Below are 25,013 nucleotides of genomic sequence, written 5' to 3'. Positions count from 1 at the left end.
GAAGACCTAGGATTTCATTTAGAAGGCTGGCGTGCACTGCTGCGATCAAATAACTCCATTGCCCGTGCAGTACACTCTAAAGAAACTCAGTGTTCTCTGTAATTAACCTATTGCTGATTTGTTTGAGACACACACCATAGTCAAACTAGGCATGTCAAGATGTCATAAACTGTACTGTAAACAGCAACTCTATTCGTAGGAAGCTGATTACCTGCTGAATTTATTCAGTGTAAGCATCTTTAGCTGTGACTGTGTCAAAGAGAGCCTCATATGACATATTTTTGTACTGGTTTAATGAGAGTGCCCCAAGTACATAGCTTTTGATTTTCCAGTAGGTAGTGGTTTTGGTTTTTAACACCGTAACAGTAAGTAATAAATTGGAATAACTTTCTCTTCCAAGTTCTGCAACATACGAGTTGTGATATTAAAGCGAGGTACAGTTACAGGAAAACACGAGGCTAACTATGCTTTTCCCACCTCGAATGGCAGCATACACTGTTGTTGCAAAGACTATGTTGTAGTTACTCCGATAGACCTCACACAGCAAATAGAGCAAATGCACGTACACCCGTTCAAAACACGAAAAGGTCGGGGCACTTCCTCAGACATTTGAGCATACCAGTTCGTTAGGCTCAGACACACTTAGATCAACGCTGTTTTTGGATTTCTTTTTGGTGAGTTTTGTCCCAGGTTTCGGATACTTTTCCTTGCTGTGAATGACCTGGATATACTGGTCGTTGCTGCTGTTCTGCGGATCACTGCTGGATTCAATGGAAATGGAATCAGATTCTGTTAGAGATTGCTCCACCTTTTGCTTTGATTTTGGTTTCACACGGGGCTCAGGATAGTTCAGGTGCACTTTCTTGTAGGCGTATGGAGGCCTGTCCAGGTCTAGCTCGAAACCATCGTCCCAGGATTTGTAATGCATTCTGGCCAGATCTTTGCTTGTAAGAATGTGGCCATCAGCACGTTCCCCTATGTAAAATCTTGCTGGTGGGCGAAGATCAGACAGTGAGCGAGGGCGATGGGATCTGTTCATGAATTCTCTCCCAAGTTCCTCTTCATCCTCCTCATCTTCACTGGGATGAGGAGAATACATCTGGTGTGGTGTTCGAACCACGTATCGTCTGACATTGCGTGGATACAGCTCAATAACGTCTCCTGATTCGTCTTTTCTGAAGTGCCTTTGGAGTCGGGAGGTAGAACGGAGCGATTTTTTGCGGGGCTCATTTTCGTTAACAACAAAATACCTGGTAGCATACGGTCTGCGTCCCACAAAAACAGGAGCTCCTGCCCCGAGGGCCTCCGGATTTACCTGCCGAATGCCTTTTCTGAAGAGTGGCTCAGAATGAACATCTTCAATGTGCTTTTTGAAAGGCACTGGTGCGTAAGGCTTTGTTTTACAGAGCTCACTTGCACTCCCATGCACAACGCTTGGGTACCTTTAGGAAGGAAAAAAAAAGAAGGAAATATCAAGAGTTACACTCATCCATCAGTCTAATTCATACATATAAAAAATTAATTGCTCTGGAAATCAAACACTAGTTTGTAAGGGTAGAGATTATGGAATCTTCATCGTTGCAAATTTTTAGGACCAGGTTGAGAAACATACTGTAGGAGTTTTCCCTGGAAAAAGGCAGCAGACAATTGTCCTCTCAGGTTACGTTCCCATTTTGTTTTCTTATTATTCTGGGAACCGTTTAAAAATGCTCTTTGTCTCTGATCACTTGAGCAAAACCAGGTAGCTTAAAGCATTAGTCTGCTGTCTGAACCAACAAGTCCAAAAGTGGTTGTCCTACGGCTAGGCTCTACAGGCATTCTGCACAGAGTTCCTTCACTCCGACCGTGTTTGCTGTGTTCATGGAAACAGTGTCCTGCACAAACTATTTCAGTTACAAGCCTGAGGGCAAGCTTAGTATTTACCTTTGCTTGAGGTGTGTCTAAACTCCATCAACTACATCATTTCAAAAGTTTTATAATCCCCTCTCAGTTAAGGGAGAGTGAAGAAGGTGGTATCACCAGCACTCTGAATAGGACCCATGAATGCATCTGCTTTTTAAAAATTCCTCAGCTGTTTTACTGCTCCAGACAGTCTGAATACACAGCTATTTTGTAAACAAACACAGGTATGTCATGGAGCTGCTGGAAGAAATGCCGTTTCAAAACCAAAGCAGTCTTGCCTGTTTGTGATGTGATCATTCCTTGGTTTCTGTACGCTTGATACTGAGGGAGCTGGCGTTAAAGAGGTGGAAGTTGTGGGAGTTGCGTTGACAGGTCTTGCAACATCAGTTGAGGGCACAGTTTGAGGCACAGACTGGGAAATGGTTTGTATTCTGGTGCCTTTGCTCACGGGAGATTCAAAGTTCAAGACACTGCCATTCTTTCGGGGAGTTGAGGACCGAACAGAAGACTCCTGGCTCATAATATCATTTTCTTGCTCTGGTCTCTTGTCATTCCCATCCAGATTTTGGATTCTGGCTAGAAAACAGAAATTATTACAGGAACTGTCCAGGCCTCTAAATTTAGAAGTTGCCGCGTAAATGCAGCAGCTCAAATTCACCCTTCAGTCAGGGGGTCCAGTGCTAACAGAACCCCACTGTGTTCAGAAAAGAGAAACTGGTGTCGCGCTGGGAGACATGGTGATAAAGTGGTGGATTGACATAACTACAGTACATGCCAGATGTAGTATTGAGGAACATACAAAAAAACACTGAACGTTGCACTGTAGGATTCCAATATGGGCAACAATCCAATGTCTCTTTTTAAGACCCACATTTTAGTTCACAATATATACCACTACCAATACGAAGGTGGCCGAATTCAGCAAACTGGCTCCAGTGACTGTGCTCATCACAGCCAAAAGCTGAACTGGGTTTCTGTAACAAAGGAAGTCCACCTAGGACACATACCTACTCGCCCTTAATAGTCACTCCTGATCACTGAAAGAGGGTAGATTTAGATTGGCTATGAGGAGGAAGTTCTTTACAGTAAGGATAGTGAGGCACTGGAACAGGTTGCCCAGGGAAGTTGTGGCTGCCCCATCCCTGGAAGCGTTCAAGGCCAGGCTGGATGGGGCTTTGAGCAGCCTGGTCTAGTGGGAGGTGTCCCTGCCCAGGGCAGGGGGGTTGGAACTGGGTGATCTTTAAGATCCCTTCCAACCTAAACCATTCTGTGATTCTGCAATACATCAGGTATTTCACCATTTATGTGTCCACTGGAGAGCTATAAGGGGGTCACAGTAGCATCAAGATCTAACCATAAGGCCACTGAATCATGTCTTCTCCTTGGCTTGGCAAATTTTCACCTGTTCCTTTCGCTGAGAGGTATTAGAAGGACCTTTCTGTGGTTTCTCATTGCTAAAATCTGAGAAGTGGAAGGTGCAGGTTTCAAATTCCCTCAGGCAAAGTAGACAATTAAGTCTGAAAACTTTTCATTGCTGATGAAATATTCAACCGTCTCAGGTTAAAGGATAGGGGCCATGCCCTTCCTCCTCTTCTGCCTGCTAGCCTCTCAATTTTATGCAAGGTCTGACATGATTTGAATCAGAGATGCCTCCCAGGTCCTGTCCTGTTGGTGATAAAAGCAAGGAAACACTCAGTCCAAAGATCCCAGGAGAACTTTGGTATAAACTACACACCTCGTCTTTCAGTGCTGCCAAGACTAAGTCAAGCTGAGCTCGAAAACCATCTAAACGGAGGACTCTACAGGAAACAGTTTTTTTAAAAATGTAGTTGAACTTCCCTACGTGTATGAGAAATCAAAATGATTTTGCATCTAAATACTTTATTAATAGTGGCGTCTCTAAAGCTCACCAACTTACCTACTGCCATCTGAACCACCTTCTTCTTGTCTTCAGTTCTTTCCTAAAATACATTCAGAAGAATGAAAAGCAGTAAATTATTATGGTTTAGAGAGTAAATCCACTGCTGCATAAGGATGATAAATACAGGATTGGTTTTACATCGTGGAACATTGAAAGTCACTTCAGAGATTTAATTAGGCTAGTACTTTCCTGAAGATCCCCCCAAATTGCACGTAAAAGTGCTTTGAACTGTACTTACTGTTTGGATCTTCATTCTCAGTTGATTGTTGGTGAATTTTAATGATCTCGCAATACTTTGTAGGTAATAGATTAACATGCTAGAAGTGAAAGAGGTGATTATGAGTCACATCAGACATTCTTGACTGTTTTCTCTTTGAGGGTTCATAGGTCATCAAAATGATGTACAGGTTCAGTTGCTGCTTTGTAGCACTTTTCTTTATACCATGATAATGGATCACTGCCTTCTTTCAAGCAAACATACATGAAAGAAAGAAAGAAGTGACGCTGAAAACAGATTTAAGAGCAGTTCTAATTGTGCCTGTGTTTTTTTGCAGGTCTTTTCATTGTGCGTGTAACCCTGTGTGCATTGCTAGCTTTTTTTTTTTTGGTTTAAATTCTGGACGTGCTCAAAATGAAAATTTCTATAAATATTTTCTCGCCTTTTTTTCCTAGTCCAAGGTTACGGAACAGGGACACCAGCATTACAGCTGAGTTTGCACACTCATACCAATGTAGCTTTGTTGACTGACGGGAGTAACACCTTGTTTACACTGGCACAGCCGAGATCAGACCTGGCCAATAGATCTACTTAAATTTGTAAATATGTTCATATTTACATGGATGGGTCCTTAGAGGAAAAAATTACAATTAGGAAGGTATTGCTTCGTTCTTTTTGATTTGTCTGGAAAGCCCACTGATGGGGCAACCTCTGCATTCGTCTGTAGTTTGCAGGGGAAAAAATGATACAAAGGTACATGCAAGACAAATGATACTTCATAGAGCAAAATTAATTTACAGCTCAAAGTAAGTATTAATTCCCAGCTGTAAATAATTATTGAGAAACGAGAGTAAGAACGGACTTCCACTGGAAAGTCTGCAGCAAGTTATATTACATTAACACTTCAGAGCAGACCTTCATAATTGATTTATCTCGTCAGAAATCAGGATGACTGGGTAGCTGCTTTGGGTGATAGACTGAGCCCTGTTCAGAGTCATAAACTAAACTAATGACCATGAGGAAATAGAATATTAATTTCCGAGGAGCTCTTAAGAGGGAAGAAGGATCTTAAATCTTCCCGTACCCAGCAGCAGTGCAAGCCTTGACGCGATGTAGTGAACTTGAGCTAACAAGGTATCCCAGAACAAGAAATTCCTTTTGAAAATGGGATGACAGTCTTTTTAACATACTCTCATTCCCATCTAATCCACATACCATATATTCAATAAATTGGTTGTTTTTCAGATAGGCTTAATAAAATTACAATAATGCAGCATTTGTTCCTCAGCATCAACATTTGACTCCCCAGAGATAAGGCCAGAATTAATACAACAATTTAACGTGCCTGTGAGAAACAGAGTACTTACAATAAAAGTAGCAGTGCAGGGAGGACAACCACAGGACTGCTGACATAAGTAATCACCGTGTTGAACCATGCGGGAAAATCATTTTGAATCGTTTCAGAAACAATATCATATATTTTTTCTTGTCCACTACAAGAAGGGAGGGAAAAAAAAAGAAAGTAAAATTAAGTTGTAAGAAATCCTAAGTACATTAACTTGTTAAGCAGTGTTGCACCAAGTAAACACGGAGTTTCATCCAGAACTACTTTGAACAGTTCGGTGAAAGGAAAAAAAAAAAAAAAGATAAAAGCAACTTGTTCGTTATTTGCTTTTTAACCAATTTTTCCAAAGCACAAAAGCGTTGGCCAGGCTTGGAGGGTGCTTGAATTGAGCCACAGGACAGTGATGTTTGCTAGATTGCTCGGTGGCACATTACCTTACGTAAACATAAAATAGCTGAACCATGGATACAAAGCAAAATGTCAAGCCTCACTCAGGACATTGACATATTCACCTAGTTAAAGTTAAACTGGAAAACATCAGCAGCAGAAAAAGATTGTCCTGTATATAAACTTTTTTTGCCTTTTAACGGTAATTTGGGTATTATTGAACCTGATGAATTGTTGTGAGAGGGTGAAATCAAATTTTGCCATTTTCATTAGTCCATTATAACTTACCTGAAAGGACCACAGTTTAAAGATGGTTTATATCGGGCAATAGCAAAAATTGTTGGTAACATGCATAAGAACAACATGAACAGCAACATGGCCAAGTAGAAATTATTGGACCTGCAAGAAGGCGTAACATGTTTCAGATTATCCTAATCAGAGAGAAAAACAGGCAACAAGAAAGGTGCAAGCGTATCTACCTAACAAGTTCAAGATCTACATTTCTGAAAGATCAAAATCATTCTGCTATGATTAGAAAGTCTGAACAGAACCAGTTTAAACAGACTCTTAATGACGACATTAAGAGCAGCTCTCTGCGCTGCTTTCCAGACGCCGCTGCTGCAGGCAGGGAGCTGTTTTTAGCATCCTTCTGTAAAAACCGCCCTGGCTGCCCAGTTGTGTTGGGGGACAAACAGAACAGTGGCAGAAGTTCAGAAGGCAGAAGTTTCTAACACTTCAAAACGTGTTAGAAATAACTGATTCTTAAGATTTAGAGATGCCCTAAATTATTTCAGAAAAATGGGGAATTCTGTTGTGCGATGCAACAGACAAAAGCAGATACTTTGTAGCTTTCAAAGAAAGAAACATCAAAAAATAGAACTTGCAACAGTTAACATACGTAGGTCATTGTGCTCAGAGTTGTATGGGAATAAAGCATTTATGTTAGGCCACATATATTGGTCTAGGAATATTCCCCGATTTGTTTTTCAGTTCTTGCGTATCTTTAACTTCCCTGCTTTAACTATGTTTTTGTCACAGTCCTTTGCTACGAGTATTACTGTCAAATTTGATTATCAACTCTCAGAGCTAAAATCTCCTGTCATTTTCTTCCTATGCACAGAAAACATTTCCATTATTTGCATTATTTATTCTTTATCTTTTTCTCTTATTTTGACTAACCGAGACGCTCTGAAAACCTGCTGATGTGGTACATTACACGTTAACACAGCCCAGCTCCTCAGGTACATGAGTCCAATCAGCTTGAGAACATTGAATGCTGGTAAGCAGGGTGAAAAGAAAGCTCCCATCCTGGAAAAACAATATCATTTCAGTGCTCAGTGTTGCCAGAAGCAATTTTAATAGCAAAAGAACACATGAAAAAAAACCAACAACAAACCACCAGAGGTAAACAACAGCTCACTATCAACAGACAATCTCTTATTATAATAAAGTATAAAGGACTGCATTACTAATATCCTGCTTGAATAGGTTTCATTGGAAATCATCAGATTGACTTAGTAATCAGCCAACAAAGGACAAGAGAAACCACTTCCAGACTATACATACCAGATCATTCCTTGGTTGTAGACCAAATGCAATACATTCTCTGCAATTTTGAATTCTCCATATTCTGGCTACAAGAAACACAATGTAGGATGAACACCTTGCCAATCTTTTTTTTTTCCTGATCATTTATTAGAAGCATTTGATGGCATGAGTTCACAGACAACACGTAGCCTGAAACATCCAGACCAAATACCAGCTTTTGGCCGGCAGTGGGAGCACAGTAAAACCTACTCTGCAGCAGGGGCTTAAACAAACTAATTCCTCTCTAGTTTACTTCACTTCTTTAGTTAGACTGAGAACAGTCCTCGGCTTTTCATGCCAACAGCATCTTGCTACCCAAATATTACCCACTGTAATTTTCTTAAAGGGCTGTATGTTTTTGGTTGTTGCTTCTTGGACCACTGTCTACATTATGGGTAGAGGTTACAGCTACAGAAGAGAGGATGTGGGCAGCGACCCCATGCCCTCAGTCTCATCTTTGACTCTGGGACTGCTCCATGATCTCATTTTGGGAAAGACAAAGAGGTTTTTGCACCATGGCCATGAAAGTAGGCTTGAGAAAAACATCCTGTCTCAGAATTCACCCCGTGCCCTCCAATTGAAACTCAGTGTTAGCTATGCCTTCATAGATGTGTGCTACCAAGAAATTCTTTATCTGTTGAAAGGCCTTAAGGAAGTTCAATACCAAGGGAAGGAGCCTAGCTATCTTCAGCATTTTAGTTTGATAAAATAAAGACCGTACTTACAAACTTGCTCTCTAGATCCCAGCACCAGCAGTCACTTAAATATCGCACACACAGTCCACGGAAAAAATCAATTAGCAGGATGCTTGCGACTGTGAAAATCATGTCGATAATTGAAAGCTTTAGCATCTCCTGGAATACATATTGTTCACACATACTGAGTCATTCTGGAAGCAAATGGGATGCATGTGGCTCTTTTGCATTTGTGATTGTATTTTGGCTTAAGCTTAGTATACTGATGAAATATGATTTGAATATATAAACTTTTTCATTTTAAGCTTTTCCTGTTTGATTTTTCCCTCATTGGCCTTTGTTCTAGCAAAGAAAACTAATACAATCAAGCTTCCAGTGTGCCCCCTGTTGCTTGCAGCAATAAAACTCTGGTCCATCAGAACTTCAAGCTTTCTTTTTAATGACTGTTCTGAAAGTTTATCTAGATAAGCTGAAATGGGTTGGCTTTTTTCCATGTTGTACCTAATCCGTCATTATACTAACTGCTGTAGTACAAACTTGCTAAGTGCTTCACAATGAGAAATACTTATTACTCCTACAAAACCAAACCCAGTGGCAGTAGGATCATCAAGCCATAAGAGAGACCTGTTTAGTGCTTAAAAATGAATGAGGTTATCCTATATTTAACTGAGCTTTAAAAGCATACAGTTAAATAGAAAAGATTCAGTTCCAAACATCTCTAGCCCATTCCAAAAATTTCCTGGTGCCTGTGCAATAGGAAGAGGGGCATGCAAGAACAGAAATCAGCCTTTCGAACCTAGCAAGGGACTTTTACTCCAGATGATCAAACAAGACCTTTAATACCGCTCACTCTGGAACCAGGAGCTCAGCAAGTCAGAAGCACGTTAGCATCCTTAATCTAGTGGCCTAGACATTAGTGCAACACTGACAGAGACCAAAGTACGCTGGATCAAATGACACCTTTTGAATTTTGTGTGGTCAGACTTTCTCTCTGTATGTGTTAGTGCCACTGCTAGTCACTCAAAGTAAAGGCCACAAGCGATGTCTGCTTCACACGCAGGGAAACAAAAAGTGTCACATGAAGTCTGCAGATTTTCTGCAATCTGACCGTGGGAACATGCATACTGCCGCCCAACTGCCTCCATGCTTATGGACTGACAGCACTTTGAAACCTTTTATTGCTCAAGAACACTTGATTCTCTAGTGATTTACTGAGGCAGAATGAATAGAGAATTCAGAGATACCGTACAGATGACCAAGCGCACAATCTCGTGCTTGGCTCGGGTCTGCATCCCCATCGGTCCAGGCACCAGCCTGAATCTGCACAGGGCACATGTTACTTCTAAACATTTTTATAGTCGTGTTTCTCTCCCTGAGTTCAATAGGATGCATCCTATTAAAATAGGATCTGTCTCACGCATCTGTAGATATCTGCCTGTGCAGAGCTGAAGACAGAGACCAAAGCCTGGTGAAAGAACATTTGTACAACACTAAACACGTTGTAGATACTGAACAAAGAAGAATGCTTGTATCTGGGGCCAAATCACTTGGCGTAGTCTTTACACTTTCTACACAATCCTTAGCTAAATTCTGGAATTTATACAAAGAAAAGCTCTAAAATGGAACACAGCACAACATAATTGTAATTTTTATGTCAAATGTGGATTAGGAATAAGTTGGTGATGTAATAAAACAATTACGTACTTGACCAACATACGTCTCCCAGCACTGATCCTGTGGGTTCTGGGTGTTGAAGGAAACTGTTTTGTTAACCAGTGAGTCAGAGACTGTGAAGCCTTGAGCACGAGACTCTTCCAATGTGGCAATGCCATTTGTCTTAATTTGTACGTCAGGAATAGTTGTAGATAAATTGTCTTCTTTAGAAAAAGTTTTGGTCGCTGAGAAGGTGGTGGAATTACTTGCATTGTTGTTAACGTCAGAGTCCTGAAATAATAAATGTCCTGAAAGCTACTTTTTCAGCTGTACATGCCTGAAGATGTCTGTACCTGCTACAACATAACACACATAGAGGCATTTCTTCATGTCTTTTGAAGCAGCAGTTAAGGTGACTGTTAAGTAACTGTCAGTGTACGGAGTCAGATGGAACTTGTAAGGACAGTACTGAAAGACGATTTTAGGTAGCTGGAAATATTTGCCCTAAAGTGATGTTTTTTTTTTTTTTAAATAGTAAAGTAATGCACAGAAATTTAATTATCGTGTTACATCAGCAATCAAATGAATCCAGTTATCCTAAAAACCTACAAGCAGTTGTAAATGAACACTACAAACTAAACTTAACTCTACAATTCTGTCAAACTAATGTTTTAATCAAACAAGTTTTCATCTGACTTCCTATATATCACGATAAATGGAACTCAATCTATAAAGTCTACTAGCTTTACACATCAGAAAACACCAAGTTAAACTTACAGTGACACTCATACTGTCCACTTTATCCAGGAGAGCAATGATTAAACTGTAGAGGTTTCCCAGGTACAGAACAAGAACCCTGAGAACGAGAGTAAGATACAGGTTACTGGCATTGTTATCCCATCGGCTTCTCACACGTTCTCTGGTTTGGCTGGACTAAAACATGGGAGCAGAGCACATCTCTCCTCTTCCTCCCTTTTCTTCCCACATATTTTCTACACCGCATAAAGCCCATACCTCGCAAGCTGGAAGCGAAGAGTCGTCCTTGGATGATACATCTCCAGAGCTGCCACAAGTTCAAAAGCAGAGGGTGCGATCATCGTGATGAGTGACACAACTACGCTTACCTACGGAACAGAAAGACGCAGCCTTTTTGTGGCTTTGCGTGTGGATTTTCTGTGGTACCTTGGCTGCTGATTGAGATACTGCTGATGCACATACAATCGTGATTGCTTTTCTTGGAGGAGATGCTGAAAAAAATCTATTATTGCCTTCAGTAATAACAGTAGTTGTGATCCAGAATTATAGATCTGGAATCTTTACTTCAGACATTCTAGCTTCAAAGTTTCTGCTTTATTAATTAAAATAAAGACTTAACACATGGGAAATATGAAGCCAGCATCTTCCCCTGAAATGGAAGAGTAGCTTCTCCATATCTATTCCCTTCCTACTCTCAGTATCCACTCATTCCGCTGATGGGAAATATTCACAGAACATTCAGTATCCCCCAGCTGAAATCAGCTGTTGTCAAAGCTCGTTCCTTTCTAGTCCCTTGGCCCAGCGTTCGCTCAGCTCAATCGTGGGTGCAAAAGTAGATTTGTAAGTGACAGGAGAGTTTACGCTCTGTCCTCACAAAACAGGGGCCAGGCAGATCTGCAGTCCGCATGAAACGAGGACCTGCGGCGTCCCCCTGCCCACTGCAGCTCTGCCAACACCTCGCTGCAGAGCAGAGGCAGCAAGTGGGCAAAGAGAGATGCTGGTAACCCCCACGCTGCCCTCTCCTTCCTCATCGCTCCTGGCCGATCTCTTGCAGTTTCCGCCTCAGTGCACACCATTGCTGCGGAGAGCCCCGAGACAATAATCCTGCTTCCAACACAGAGGTGACAGAAAGACGGTGTACCTCGTTTTTTTCCCAAAGAGTCAGTTCCTTTTTGGTGTGCTCTAACCTTTGGGATCGATCCACGACAAAGTATATGATGTAAATACTACCAGCAAGCGAGAGAAGCACAAGGATGTTTGCAATAATTCTTAAGCTTATAGTCACTGCCCTGGGGGAACAAAAAAAGACACAGCCAACACAGTAGGTTGTTTTATGACACCAGGGTTTTTTCTAACAAGGTTTTAGAAGTACGAGACAAGCAGATTAGCACTGCTGTCTGCATTGAAACAGTGCTCTGCAAAGTGTCTCTGGTCTTAGATACATACAAGTTTTTGCTTTTCTTCTTTTCCTGCTCTTCCAATATAGCTTCCTTGAAAGAAACACAGCGTTATCATTTTAATAGTGTTCAGCAGACACAATGCATATATCTTTCACAGAAAGTATCAAGTATACTAATAAAAAATTCCACATCCTGAAAGTGCAAGTAGACAAATACATCTCTGTCCTGCATAGTGCTTTAGGGGTGGTAAGCGAGCTTAACTCGCGAAGGAGGTTTCTGAGAAACAAATACACAGTAATCAAATATCCGGGCACTTTCAGTCATGCGTGTTCAGTGGGGTACAACCGGAGGTTTACACTACCGGATCTTTTTCCAGGACGTGCCTATAGAATCCACGTGTCAGTAATATAATACAGAACTGTCAAAAGTTATCCTCCGTCATCGAAATAACTAAATATCACAGCTTATTAATTTATCCTTAACACAATTTGAAGTAATTTTGTTCCATGACTTAACGAGAACACGCTACATTTTGGAAATAAATTACTTTAGATGAAAAGCACATCTGTTCTTAAATTCTAAATGGAAAACATCTGTATTTAAAGCAATTTTCTAATATTGAGAGAGCTGTAAGATGTCCCTGGACCGTTTGTTACGGAGAGTTGAAATAAATGAGCGTTTTTACATTGCTAACACGAATTTGATTCTATTACTCAATGAAATTGCATTAGATCAAATTTGTTTCTAGTTATCTAACTTCTTGTCACACATACAGTGGCATTAAAGAAAACTCTTCCGAAGAAGAACACAACGGCCTCGCTGGGATGGAATGACAGTGTCAGCAAGTGTGATGTGGCTGCAACACCACACAGAGATGCGACACCAGCCCTCCCCTAGGCAAAGAGGTCTGTAAATGAACACCAAAAACCAACATGAAATGCAAGGGAACAAGAGGAGAGACATATATATCTTACAGATTAACAAACAAATCAACTCTAAATAATTTGAAGGTCAGTTGCTCACCCGAATGCTATTAACTATGGCAGCAGCTTTGCTCTCTGCAGCCTCAGGGTTTCCTATTAAATAGTCCCAAGCACAGAAGAGTCTCCAACAGAAAGTGTAATTTTCATCAGAGGCACTTGCTAAACTCATTCTCGAGTTCTTTGCCATTCTGTAAAAAAATATAACAAATAATCAACTGTTGTTAATGTGTGAAGATGAATATGAAGGAAATCACTGATTTGGTTCAGATGTCTATGCCTTTAGAAACGAAAAATTTGCAGCAATTAGTGTCATTGTTGGCAGCTTTCTGAAGAAAATCAAACAGGGTGAGGCTCAGAGCATGAGCTTCACTTTTGTTCTACTGCCAGAGTGACTCACTGTGGAAGGGCATTTTGATATTTACATTCTTTGTAGCTGACAAATAAAGCAAATAAATCTCACTAGAGCTGTGGGCTTAACCGTATTTAAGTTTTACGATCTCCAGGTAGGATCCAGCTGGAAGATACTGTCACTATTACTGTGACTACAAGCTACTTTGGCAAAATTGTGATCATGCACAAGATCTGTTTGTTTTCGCCCTGAAAATTTATGTTACTGTCAAAGAGAAAGCCAGTGCCATTTTACAGACGTTAGGAAAAAGAAAGAAAACCCCACCTACTCATCTCAGAGTGGCAAGATGGCAGAATAGTGCAAAGCGTAAGAAATGAAATGAAGATTAATAACTTATGAAAGAAAGGGCATCCAAAAGGACAACGGTAAAAGGGGGACTGTAAGCAGCTGAGCAAAGAGTCAGGGAGCTCAGTCAGAAGGGGAAGAGCTAATCGTATCCAGAAACTGCAGATGCGTAGATCAGTGTCAGACATTTGGGTGACCCTTGGCACAAACCAGCAGGTAGAATAAAAATAAGCGAAAAGGGAAGGTTCAGCTTCAAAACTGAGAGTTATTACAGGCAGCACTAAAAATGTCTCTGGACTGCACTGACACAGAGAAATAGGTATCCAGAAGGGAAGGGAAAGCAAATCAGGAGAGGACAGAGTGACCTTGCCCATCTCCAAGCATTGCACGTTCCGAGATTTATGGTCCACGCCAGCGGTCTGGTGCTCTCTGCTAAGTGACTCCTACTCCTGGCCCCTTCATCAGCAAAGAAATTAAGCTTACATTCTAACGGGATGCCATCTACCGGCTGAAACAATGCATATGGCATTACATCTAGGATGGAATTTTTATATTTGTATTTCAGTAGATGGGAATTATAACGCTGAAAGCATTACACTTAAAATACAAATTTCTGTCATTTATACCAGAAAAGAGAACAGAAAGGGCTTCCGTGATTGACAGACCTAGAAACACAAATCACACGTCATCTTCTGTGCTGCCCTCCCTTTATAGACTGGGAAACTGAAGAGAGTGCAAAGATAATTGATTGCGAGATGAAGAGCAAACTAGAATTAAACTCAGTCTGCCTCCCTGATATCAGCAGATTTGAACAGGTTCGTAGAGCTAGGCAGAATAAATACAGAGGAAAGGGGATAAATACACCATTAATGGTTGCCTGAACACACAAGCTTACGAACAGCAATAAATGCGAAGTCTTACTTTTTTAAGAGAATGATGAAGCTGTAAGCAAACACTGCCATTCCCACAAGGAAGTAGGCAAGAGGCAGCCGATATCCAGCTTTCCCAATCTTCCTGTCATGACCGTAGTAGCCATAAAACAAAACAGAGTACTGGAGGTAGCCCTGCAAAGACCAGAACCCGTAAGTAGGAGCAAGTAACTAATGATTACAACAGCACAGCGACAGGGAAACAATAAGAGTGGTTTTAGTCTTGCCCCTAGCGACCAGATGGTGTCCAGGTCTTGAGCAGATTTAATGTGATCCTTGGGGATGGTCTTGCTGACAGTGCTGCCGAACGGTGCTCCGGCCAGTAGCTGGGAAAGAGAGAGGAGGTCTCAGAAGCGGTGCGAGCCCCCCTGGCCTGGGGCTGCACCGCAGAACCCACCAAGAGCCGCCCACACCCACGATGCCATCAGGATGGCGAGAATTGGGTCGTTCCTCGTCCTAAACTAGAAACCCCGTGAGAAATCCTGCATTCATTTTCCACTAAACAATGGGGGTTTTTTTGCTATCTAAGGTCTACCTATGGGGAAGTTTAGCGCTCTGTGACATCTTCAAAATGGCTGAGAAATGAAGGGAGAGATCAACTGAAACCATTAACAAAACAGCTTTAAAAGTTACGTTTGTTTTAATTTAAGCATTTCTAAATTAAGTATGACAGAGTTCGATCTCAAAATGGCATTTCAAGATTAAATCTCCTTTTCCTTAAAAAAGTAAAAAATGAAAGTGAATACCTTTTTAATTTCAGTTTACTTTTTTGTTTGTTTGTTTGGTACTTACTTTTCTTTTTAGTTTAGCCAATGAGAAGAAAAATCAGATATCCCCATGTTTTCTGATAATGCTATTAAAGCACAGTTTGGGTCAGGCAAAATAATATTTACGAATAATTTAATAAAGTTAACAAATAGCCTTACTTGCGTGCACGAACTAAACAAAATTACGGCTATTCAGAAGATCTGGAAAATTATTTCTAATGGACAATAATCCAGATTCTGAAGAGGGATGTTATGTTTTTCTGCCTGTAAATGACACTAATAGGACTTGAGCATACTCAACACCAAGTACAGCTTTTAGGATTTGGTTCTCCATTTTAGTAATCGGATACAAACATATTCTGTAAAAGCATTAGTACCATGTTGACAAAATATCATCTCTAACACTAATAGCAAAATTCTCTTATCCTTTGGCGGAGAAAAAAACCTCTTAATAGTGGAATTTATTTTAAATAATTCATTTTAAATTGTACATTTCAAATTGATGTATGCCTTTAAGCGTGGCATTTGTTTAATTCAAAAAGGAAAGTGCAACAGTAAGCATTTTTCTGTAAATATTAACAACATGTTCTTACCTCTGGTAAGACTACAAATGCTCCTGTCATTATGGTAAGTACAATATTGATTCCAAACAACCATCTCAAGAAGATGAAGTAAGAGGCAACTCCAGACCCAAAATGACCTTAAACCACAGAAAATAGTTATCTGAGCTACACAGTCTATAAAAGCTCACATAATTTATTCATGAAGCATTATTCGGCCAATAAAACAAAAGAAAAACCTTTCTTATTCATGCAGGGCATACGGCAAAGTAGAGAAAATGTTAATGTGTCAATGAGGAAATTGTAATTCCAGCACCAGCTCTGTTGGGGAAGTCTCACAATTACCAGCAGCATTTAAGGCAAGCAGCGGCGGTGCTGGCTGACACCATCCATCCATTTTCCTTTACCACCGAAGCAGAGAGGTGTGACCTGGCCGCTGACGTAACGTTAAGGGCTGCTTTAATTCAGTTCAAAGACTCAAGGGCTGCTGACACAGGTTACAACCGCACTTAACCCTGGGCAGATCTCGGGATGTTGGCCCGAGGATGCTGCCCCGTGGACCGTGATAAACCAGAACCAAATCTCGCTGCGTTTTCAGAACCGCAACGGGACAAATTTGACTTTTTAAGAGTTACCCCCCACTAAGACCATAGACGAGGACTGCGCAGTGTCTGAGGAACTAGGAAAAGAAGAAAAAGCAGTTTAAAATGAAAATGTCACTGCTGAAAGTTAGCATTTAACACGCTTCCAAATATTATTGAATTCACTAAATTAAAAAATAAACCCTAAGATCTAGCATTTTAGCAAGTGCTTTACTGTTCAATACCATTAAATCTTTATACTTACTCTCGATTTTCTTTATTCTCATTTCCCATGGAATAAAGATTACCACAAAATTATATGCGAGCCGAATAAACTTCCTCCAAAGCTGAGGAAAAAAAAAAAAAGCAGAGAAATGAGAAATACAAGAGTTTTACACGTAAAAAAAAAAAAAAATAGAAATGCAGAGTGATTTGCTCATATCTTTCGTCTTGTATCACAAGAAATATTACAAGCAGTTATTACTAAGGTCTTAGAGCGCGTCTGTGGGTAAGGTGGGTAAAGCAAACCGTGGTGGGTTTTTGAAACACACAGATCGTGGGGGGCACAGCAGTCCCTGACTCTGCTCACCCGCCAAACTCCGGAAAAGTGAAAAAGTGAGACAGAGCGCCCTTTATACACCTCTGAGGGGACAGCCAGGAGCCACCAATCTACGTCTTTTACACATAAAGATCGTGAGGAACCAACAGGAGGTGGCCAACAGGCACCATTCCCTGTCCCCGTCTCCACGGCTGGGGCTGTGGCGGGGAGCAGCGGCTGGGCAGTGGCTCGGGGAGCAGAAGTCATCCAAGTTGGGTACGGCCGGGACGCCTAGCCTCTCTGTAATTTGTGAGGGAATCCCGCTGCACTGCGCCTCAAAAATTTGATTTCTAGGACGAACAAGTGAACAGGCAACTAACTTCAAATTTAAAAGAAGCATAATGCCAGTTTTTCTGGAAAATTCTGGAAAATAAGCTTTCGTAGTCAACAGCAGCAAATTCAACTACTATCATCTCAGCTGTGTGTCTTACAGCTGACACCTGCAGAAAACCTGTGGTTATATTTTGTAGAGCTTTTATTCATCTTCCATTTTTCGCGTGGGCAGAGGAAAGCATCTTCCTGCACAGTGGGGTGCGCATACGCACGTGGGAGAAGAAACAAAATCTGCATGTGCAAAACTAATTGCAGTTTTTGATTTGTCGAGTTAGAGCTAATAACTTTACAGTACCATCAGAAAAAATAATACTTGTATATCATGCATTATAAAGTATTCCTAGTACAGCTAGTTGTTAAAAAAAGCCCTATATTTTAGTAAGCAGCAGTGTCAATATTATATCGTGAAATCTAATCTGAAACCAAAGAGAAGTAAATAACATTTTAATGATCGAATATATCATCAATATCTTTAGGCAAAGTTAATTAAATTTTATGGCGGTATGAGTATTTTATTGCATGAAGGGGAAGTATTCTAGTTAAACAAAGAAACGGTAGATGCTGTGAATTGCATGAGAATTGCTAGGATTGCTGCTTTCATTGGAAAACAGGGTTCACGAGGCTGAGAAAGGAATCGAGCAGCTTGTGCCAGTTGTACTGCACATGTATAAAAAAATACAGAGGTGACCATGTATTTCTTAAAATTATAATTAGATAGCTATCACCTCTTTTCCTGCCTACTGTGTACCTGAACAGATAATTTATACCTTTAGAATCCAGAGTATGGGTATATGATGTTAACTGCAAACATAAAAAAAAATACAACGCAAATATAAAATAATTGAACTGAAAAGGAAAAATGCTTTCAGTGTCAAAACAGTAAAGGGTATTTTAACTTTGATTTTCTTAAATAATGGCATGAATGTATTGTCCAATTGTGAACAGTTTATATTTTGCCAATTTAAAAAACTTATTTAAAAACGTATACGCTCACAGCTGTGTTTTGTTCTTAGCACATGTGCAACTATTGAGCTCTTAATGTTGATGATGTAGTGCTTGTTTTGCTGCGCTACAGTTTTTGTCTCGGTCACCATGCTATTTTCTGAGAGAATACATGAAAATGAAGTCCTTCCAGTTAAAAAAAAAAAAAAAAAAAAAAAAGGTAGCTCATTTTGTTGCATTTGCTGAATTTATCCCTGATGTAAAGGCTATATTCCCTAATTTGTGCTAGGAAAAAAGAATGCAGTTCCCCTACACATGCTGAGTGGCGCTAATTACTGCTGAATATCTTCAAGCAAATGCATGCAATAGAAGCAATTAGGTTAGATACAAACTTTTATTCATTGTGAACTCTAAGATGAAAGCCTCTGTTTTTTTTTATAGGGAGGGGAATATGAAGAAGTAATGAGCCCGATCTCTGATTTACCGCCATGTATTGCAGACCCCTGGCACTTCTCTTTCTAGGTAACATCTTAGTTCCGCTCGAGTCAAAGGCAAAAACCAGTATTTGTTTTAAAAGCATTTATTGCTTCCACTGCGTTTGCTGCACACGCAAAGGCAGAACAAGGAAAAACGACTCTCTCCTACCTTGGAGAGTTGTACTTTTAACCTTTGCTGTGGGGCAACGTAACAGAACAACAGACACACATACAGCCTTTCACTTGTTCACATGAATAAAATGCATGGTGTTCTATTTTACCGTTACAACCCTGCCTTTTTGAATTAAGATAAGTTCCTCATGAACAGTCTGCTGATTATGATGACAAAAATATTCTTGACTGCTTAGATGACTAAAGATCTCTTCTCTGTTGGTTGCATATGAGGGACAGTTTCCTACATGTTATTGATTTCCCGAAATTAGGGCAGGGTCTATTTTCAGTGGCGTAAATAGATTTGCTAAGATTGGATGCAAATTCTTTGAATATTATACAAGCAAAAGCCTTCTCTAACAACGTATTTACCATAAGCTATTGTAGGATTGTCTTCCAAACTAAAAGCTAGACACATTTTTCATACTAAACTATTGAACTGTGGCCCCAGAGTCTGGTAAAACAGCTCTTCAGAGAATACTGGCATCGTGTTGTCGGTATCCCGTTCCCATCACCCCCTCTAGCAGGCATCAGTATTCGTAGATTATTTGCAAGGGAAGTTTATACTGCGTTAATAGAACATCCATTCCTCAACACATCAAATTAGTCTGCAAAAATGTAATTACTAAATTCACAATAGGAAAAAAAAAAAAAAAAAGCAGCTTTCAACTGCATTTTCTACCCTCTACAGAGCTCTTGAGTTGGAGATCAGCACTGCATAGCAAACACGCTTCTGTGAATGAAAATCGCAGATGATTATTGGTATAGAAAAGAGCTGTAACTGAATAAAAAGCAGCCATACCTCTGCACCAGCGGCTTGGTAACCTCTTGTTCTAGTGAGCCTCCCTTCGTACTTCAGCACGATCTCCTTCGCCTGTCTGCACGAGAAGGTGGAAGTTCATTCTACGTTGATCCTGTTACTCCGAGCCCCTTACCCTGCACAAGCAGCGACTAGCAAAGTTCTCAAATGCTCTGAAGTACAATCATGGTCCGTCTCCCCATAAAATCCTTATTCAGGCAAAGCTTGTTTCTTTTCCTATTGAGGATTTTACTGACACTTTAAAACCATTGAGAATTTTGTCTGAGAAAACTCAACATTCAAAAGTTTGACGACCGGGAGAGTTTTCTATTCCTCTAGTTATTGTCTCTGCCTGTTTGTTGCAAAGTCTTTCTTATAAAATGGCACAACCAAAATGAGTAAAATAACAAGATCCCCGTTACAGTCTGGTTAATCTCATGTGTATACTAACACCTCTTCTGCAAATACGGTGTAGCGCTCCTGTAAGATGCAGAGGTACGTATTCCTCTGGTCGTACGCAGTCTTTGACCTCAGCAGAAGGTGGATGGGGACCACCAAAACCTCATCAACAGGAGCAGCTCACAGATTCTGCCCAAGACAGAAAAATCTCTCTTTTCTTCCAAGATTACACAAGTGCCCTGCTGCTGGTAGGGATTCCTCGTGACTAAAATGCCACCCTAGCATCATACAGGGTTTTAAGAGAAAGATGCCAGATGAAAAGGAAAAATAAAGCAAGCCCCAAACAGATCACGCTGTGAACAAGCTGACACAATTTAGACAGGTGGCACAAGGAGTGAGGCACCTACTCTTTTGTTGTAAATTTGGAATTATTAATATAATAATTGCAATCTCTTAAACTGTGAAACATATTATTACTACCCTGAATGTACATTTTAAACCTACAAGTGTCCAGTATTTACTGCTCTTTACAATATGTTACCTGAAGATTACGACCAGCCTCTGTTCTCATACCAGGTGATCGTCAACTGCAATTACCGTGAAAACAGCAGACTGTTTCTCCTTTTTGGGACAGAGTGAAACAAGTCAGCTTAAAAAGGTATTACTGAGCATTACCAACAGCCTTTCCTCAGGCTGCTGAATAGCTGACACACTTGTTTTAGTAGTTAATAGACAAAGCGTGGTTTCTTGCTCTCTCTTCTGTACAGTGGCTGTCTAAAGGCAGCCACAGGAGACAACTTCACCTCCAGACATCCCACCCCAAGGCTGCTGCCTTCAGCCAGCCCTCGGATCTTGTCACAGCAGCCTCACGGCATGCTTTCCTGGCGGCTCTAAATCATTTCTGTGCGCAATCCCTTCCAGCTTACACTGAAAAAACTTCTGAGGCTGGAAGCACTGTCACAGTCAGTGGCCCTGAAAGCTTTCGTGCCAGCACAGTTACCTGAGCGCCCTCAGCTTCTGCCTCATCGGCCACGGCCGGCAGCGGATGTTGGACATAATCTCCTTCTGGTACTGGATGTTCTGAAAGATCTGCTCTGGGTCATGGCTCTCAGCCTTCTCTTCACCCATATCATCGTCCGAGTTGCTGGCAGCCCAGCACACACCCCACAAGAGGAAAAACAAGACAAATTATTCCCCTTCAGATCCCCAGCAAACTGTTGATTTGCACAGGATCCAACCTATTACAGCAATATAACAGCAGCGAGCTGGGGAACTCACACAACCTTATGGTTTTAAAGTCGATGAATAATTTGGATTATTCCCCCGTCTCCAGGATGCGCCTCTCTTCCTCCCCACCTCTTACTGCTCAGTCATAAATCATCCCCGCTCCCCAACAGGAATCCCAGTCTTTCCGAGCATTTCCAGGCATACAGCTTGTACATCATGCTACCAACACACTCTGTATATTTTTCTGGAACAAAGTGCTGTCTAAACATTTCCAGCAAAAGCACTTAACGTTCATTTATTCACCGTGTGGTGTTGGCCTTTTATTTTGATTGTAATAATGATAAAGTATTTTCTTGTTAGAATGGGGGGAACAGATGCTCAGAGTTCCTGTTCCTCGTTCCTGTTCCCTGCTGAGGGGGACAGGAGTGTGGGACCTCGCAACACCAGGAATTACTCATCCCTGTATAAAGATTCATGTGCTTTGATGCAGATTCCTGTGGATGATTATTAAATCACCTTTTCTGATGCTGTCACCACCTTTGCTAACCTACAGCTCTCAATTCCCTCTTTGAAACTGGGTATTGCATAAGAAACAGCAGCAAATATCCTTCCTTGTAAAGGCCCAGGTCTAAAAACCTGTGGTGACTCTTTCCCCTGAATGAAATGACGAGATCTGAAGTACTGCAACAACCACCAGCTAGGAAGTTTTCTAACTGTATTGCCATGTACTTATTGGGAAAGTCGCCTGCAATTTTGCTGAAAAAGCAACACCTTTTAATCACTTGGAAATAAACCATAACCTAAAGCCATGCCTTGTAAGAACGTTCAAAGGACATAGCTCATCAGACCACTGATCCATCAATCCACAGTCCTGTCCCCTCCCGTCACAGGTGACATTGGAGGGAAATGTATAATAGACAGGAAAAGTACATAGAGATTTCTTACCCTGCTGTACCCTGAACTCATTGGAGTTACACTGTTTTATGTTCAGTGTTTATGTTGCAGTATGAAACATGACTTTTGTGAAAATTTAAAAAAAAAAAAAGAGTTTTAGAATACATCTTACTATAGAGAGAAGAGTGATTTTTCTCATGCTCCTTTTCATGTTACTACGCTGTCTAAATGAAAGCCAGAAGGCACGATCCCACTTCTGTGCTAGGCAAGGCAGATTTGCAGTTCAGGAGAGAGGAGGGTCTCTTACCTGTGGGGCGGCTCCTGGTAGGTGTAGATGCCGGCGTGTCGCTTCACCGTTCGGTACTTTTTGCAGGACTTGGCAGTTTTTGCCGCAGCGGAGCCCGTTGCTGCTGCCATGGTGGCAGCTGCCGCCCGCAGCAGGTGAAACTGCCGCACTAGAAGGAAGCCTTCAGCTCGCCGGTCAGATGTCTCGTAAGCAGCCAAATGTTGTTAAGTGGAGAGCAGGGAGCGACTGCGAGCCCTGCCGAGCAGAGGATTGCTGCTCCAGCCCTGGAGAGGACCTCTCCTGGCAGTGCCTGCATCCCTTAAAGCGGCAGCGCGCGGCAGCCCCTGCCAGGGCGCTTCTAAGCGAGATGCCCAGAGGTGAGGTAGGGAGCAGAGTCCAAGGGTGGGCCAGCTGCGGGCCTTAATTTAAAGCCAAGTTTCCCTTGTTGCAGGGGAGGTATTCTCTCCAAGCACCATCCCACCGTACCACGCTGGCCCGCTCTGTGTGGTGTTTCCCATGGATGCACTGGATGTGCTGCTGACATCTTTGCTTCACGTGCTTGAGAATGTTCTTGCTGGGGGAAAGAGAGACAGTTTACATTTTAGCCTTTACCAACAGAGAAAAATGCGACGTCATTCTCCCGCAGGACTTCCAGATCCTCTCCCAGAGGACAGCCCGGACAGAACACATGGCTGCTGCTGTCCTGGGCCCTGGCCCCAACCTCTCCCCATGGCCTCCATTTGTTATACCTAAAATTTATGGCTTTTCTCTTGGAGGTAGTCAAAATACCTGTTATTCAGACAAGTACAGATTACCAAGCAATTAGCTTTTTCTTGCTAGTTGAAATATCTCACTTACGCTCAATTCCAGTGATTACTGTGTCATCTTTAATATTTACAATAAGCGTTGACTAGATTATTGGTGATAATAATAATGCTTATTTCTAGAGCTAGAACACTGGAAAACGTTATCATCTGATGCTCATTTCCCATTTCTTCAGCTCTATTACTTAACTAATTTTAATACAAAATTAATTTAATAGATACTAAAAGTATATTTAACACTGAGAATCACTTTAAAAGACAACAAATGGACTGGTGCTGTGAGCTTGAGGAGCCTATATTAAACACCTATTCTTTCTCTTACTTTCTCTATGTCCTGGGGCAAATTCTTGCACTTTTATGCCTTATTTTCCATCCTTAAATAAGGATAGTATTTCTGCATTGCACAGTAATGATGCACTCAGTGCCTATCATATGATGCTTACATATTATTACATCATTAACTAACATCACATGGGCATGAACTTCCTAATTCACTCCAAGTATTCACGTTCATGGTAAAACTGACAGCAAACCACCAGCTTTCAGTTTTGAGTGGCTCAACCATTTTGTCAATAGCTTTGACCCAGCTTACATCTACTCAAAAAGTAATCCATCCATTTCATCCAAGATTAACTACTGGGCAACTGTACTTGCCGGCAGCCGTAGTTTCATGGTGGAGAGTCCCCTGACATCGTTCCTGTAGTCAGCTCCAACACCACCTCTCCACCAGCATCTCTGTGATACTGGTGTCGGGTTGTTGGGACAGCAGAGACTGCTCCGAGCTTTGCTGGGACCAGGGCAGCTGAGGAACTTGACACGTGGTCGAGTGAATTTCCAGTGCCTTTCTCCATCGTAGAAGTTGCGGATATTCTGGGTCACATTATTAAAACAGGAAAACAGACCGAGAAATCTTGATATGAATAGTTTCTCTGGCCAAAATTTGACACACAGAACGTGGGAAAGAAAACAAGAGTTTACAGAGAGTTTTCACTTGTTCCTAGCGTGGTATTTTCTCTCCTTAATAACTCTGTGTGCAATGCGGCAAGGGCTTGAGTTACGTAAATCAATGGTCTGTTGTAGTTAACTTTTATTTGCAACCTCTGACAAGAAAGAACATTAAGTTCTCCCTGCTAAATTTCCTGTAGAGAATAGCACAGGCGGCTTTTTCCCTCTGCCCTGAGTTAATCTAAAATATTGCCGCTTTCTGAGAAATTTTATTTTTTCGCAATCATGTTTCTGTCCGTTGCACTATACTTCATTTAGTTAAATAACTAAAGGGCTAAGCAGTCACAAGCCTCATTATTTATACTCTGAGAGTTACTCATATGGTTTTACAGTTTTGAAAGTCCATTTGGTGTAATTCACTCCACAGTTTTTAGATGACAAGGAAGGGTCATCTCAGATAAAGACAACTCTGCATTTCCAAAATGTAGTCAATAGCAACGCCCAGAGCCCCAGCTGTATATTGTTTGAAGCTTCCCCAGAAATCTGGGAGTTCCATTGGCACAAAAGCACCGAAATGGTAAAGAAATGCCTCTATTCAGAGTTCAGTAAAACCAGGCAGCTGCATTCTGCACCACCCCCTTCTCTCCCTCTTTTGTCACATGTGCATGACTTTTTAAACCTCATAAAAACCACTGGTGGGACCACCACTTGGCCATGTTCTACTTACTACACAGGTTTTCCC

The 25,013-nt window shown here is 41.2% G+C and overlaps 1 protein-coding gene across 1 annotated transcript; it reads right to left on the bottom strand.

The window, feature by feature from the left end:
• Positions 1 to 292: 292 nt before the first annotated feature.
• On the bottom strand, positions 293 to 23,071 carry TMC3 (transmembrane channel like 3). The gene is made up of 22 exons (XM_063347068.1): positions 22,524 to 23,071; positions 21,096 to 21,239; positions 19,700 to 19,775; positions 16,643 to 16,724; positions 15,830 to 15,936; positions 14,697 to 14,795; positions 14,462 to 14,604; positions 12,887 to 13,034; positions 11,910 to 11,953; positions 11,605 to 11,752; positions 10,722 to 10,831; positions 10,485 to 10,563; positions 9,759 to 9,998; positions 8,085 to 8,213; positions 7,339 to 7,406; positions 6,952 to 7,080; positions 6,061 to 6,171; positions 5,408 to 5,533; positions 4,062 to 4,140; positions 3,821 to 3,863; positions 2,181 to 2,478; positions 293 to 1,442 (listed from the first exon to the last, which is right to left on the bottom strand). Exons 1-22 carry the CDS (start codon positions 22,631 to 22,633, stop codon positions 602 to 604), a joined length of 3,354 nt encoding a protein of 1,117 aa, XP_063203138.1. The 5' UTR covers positions 22,634 to 23,071; the 3' UTR covers positions 293 to 601.
• Between the last annotated feature and the right edge of the window lie 1,942 nt (positions 23,072 to 25,013).

The sequence above is a fragment of the Chroicocephalus ridibundus genome, chromosome 9 (genome assembly GCF_963924245.1).
Source record: "Chroicocephalus ridibundus chromosome 9, bChrRid1.1, whole genome shotgun sequence".
In the NCBI taxonomy this organism is placed as follows: domain Eukaryota; kingdom Metazoa; phylum Chordata; class Aves; order Charadriiformes; family Laridae; genus Chroicocephalus; species Chroicocephalus ridibundus.
This window is presented reverse-complemented; position numbering and strand designations above follow the sequence as displayed.

Bases quoted from the DNA above. Each gene is read 5' to 3' on its own strand.
- TMC3 (XM_063347068.1), bottom strand. From the start codon at position 22,633: ATGGCAGCAGCAACGGGCTCCGCTGCGGCAAAAACTGCCAAGTCCTGC. The intron at 14,605-14,696 runs GCAAGACTAAAA...TGGTCTTTGCAG, and splicing joins ACACCATCTGGTCGCTAGGG to GGCTACCTCCAGTACTCTGT. The intron at 10,832-11,604 runs GTACACCGTCTT...TCTGTTCCGTAG, and splicing joins CTCTTTGGGAAAAAAACGAG to GTAAGCGTAGTTGTGTCACT.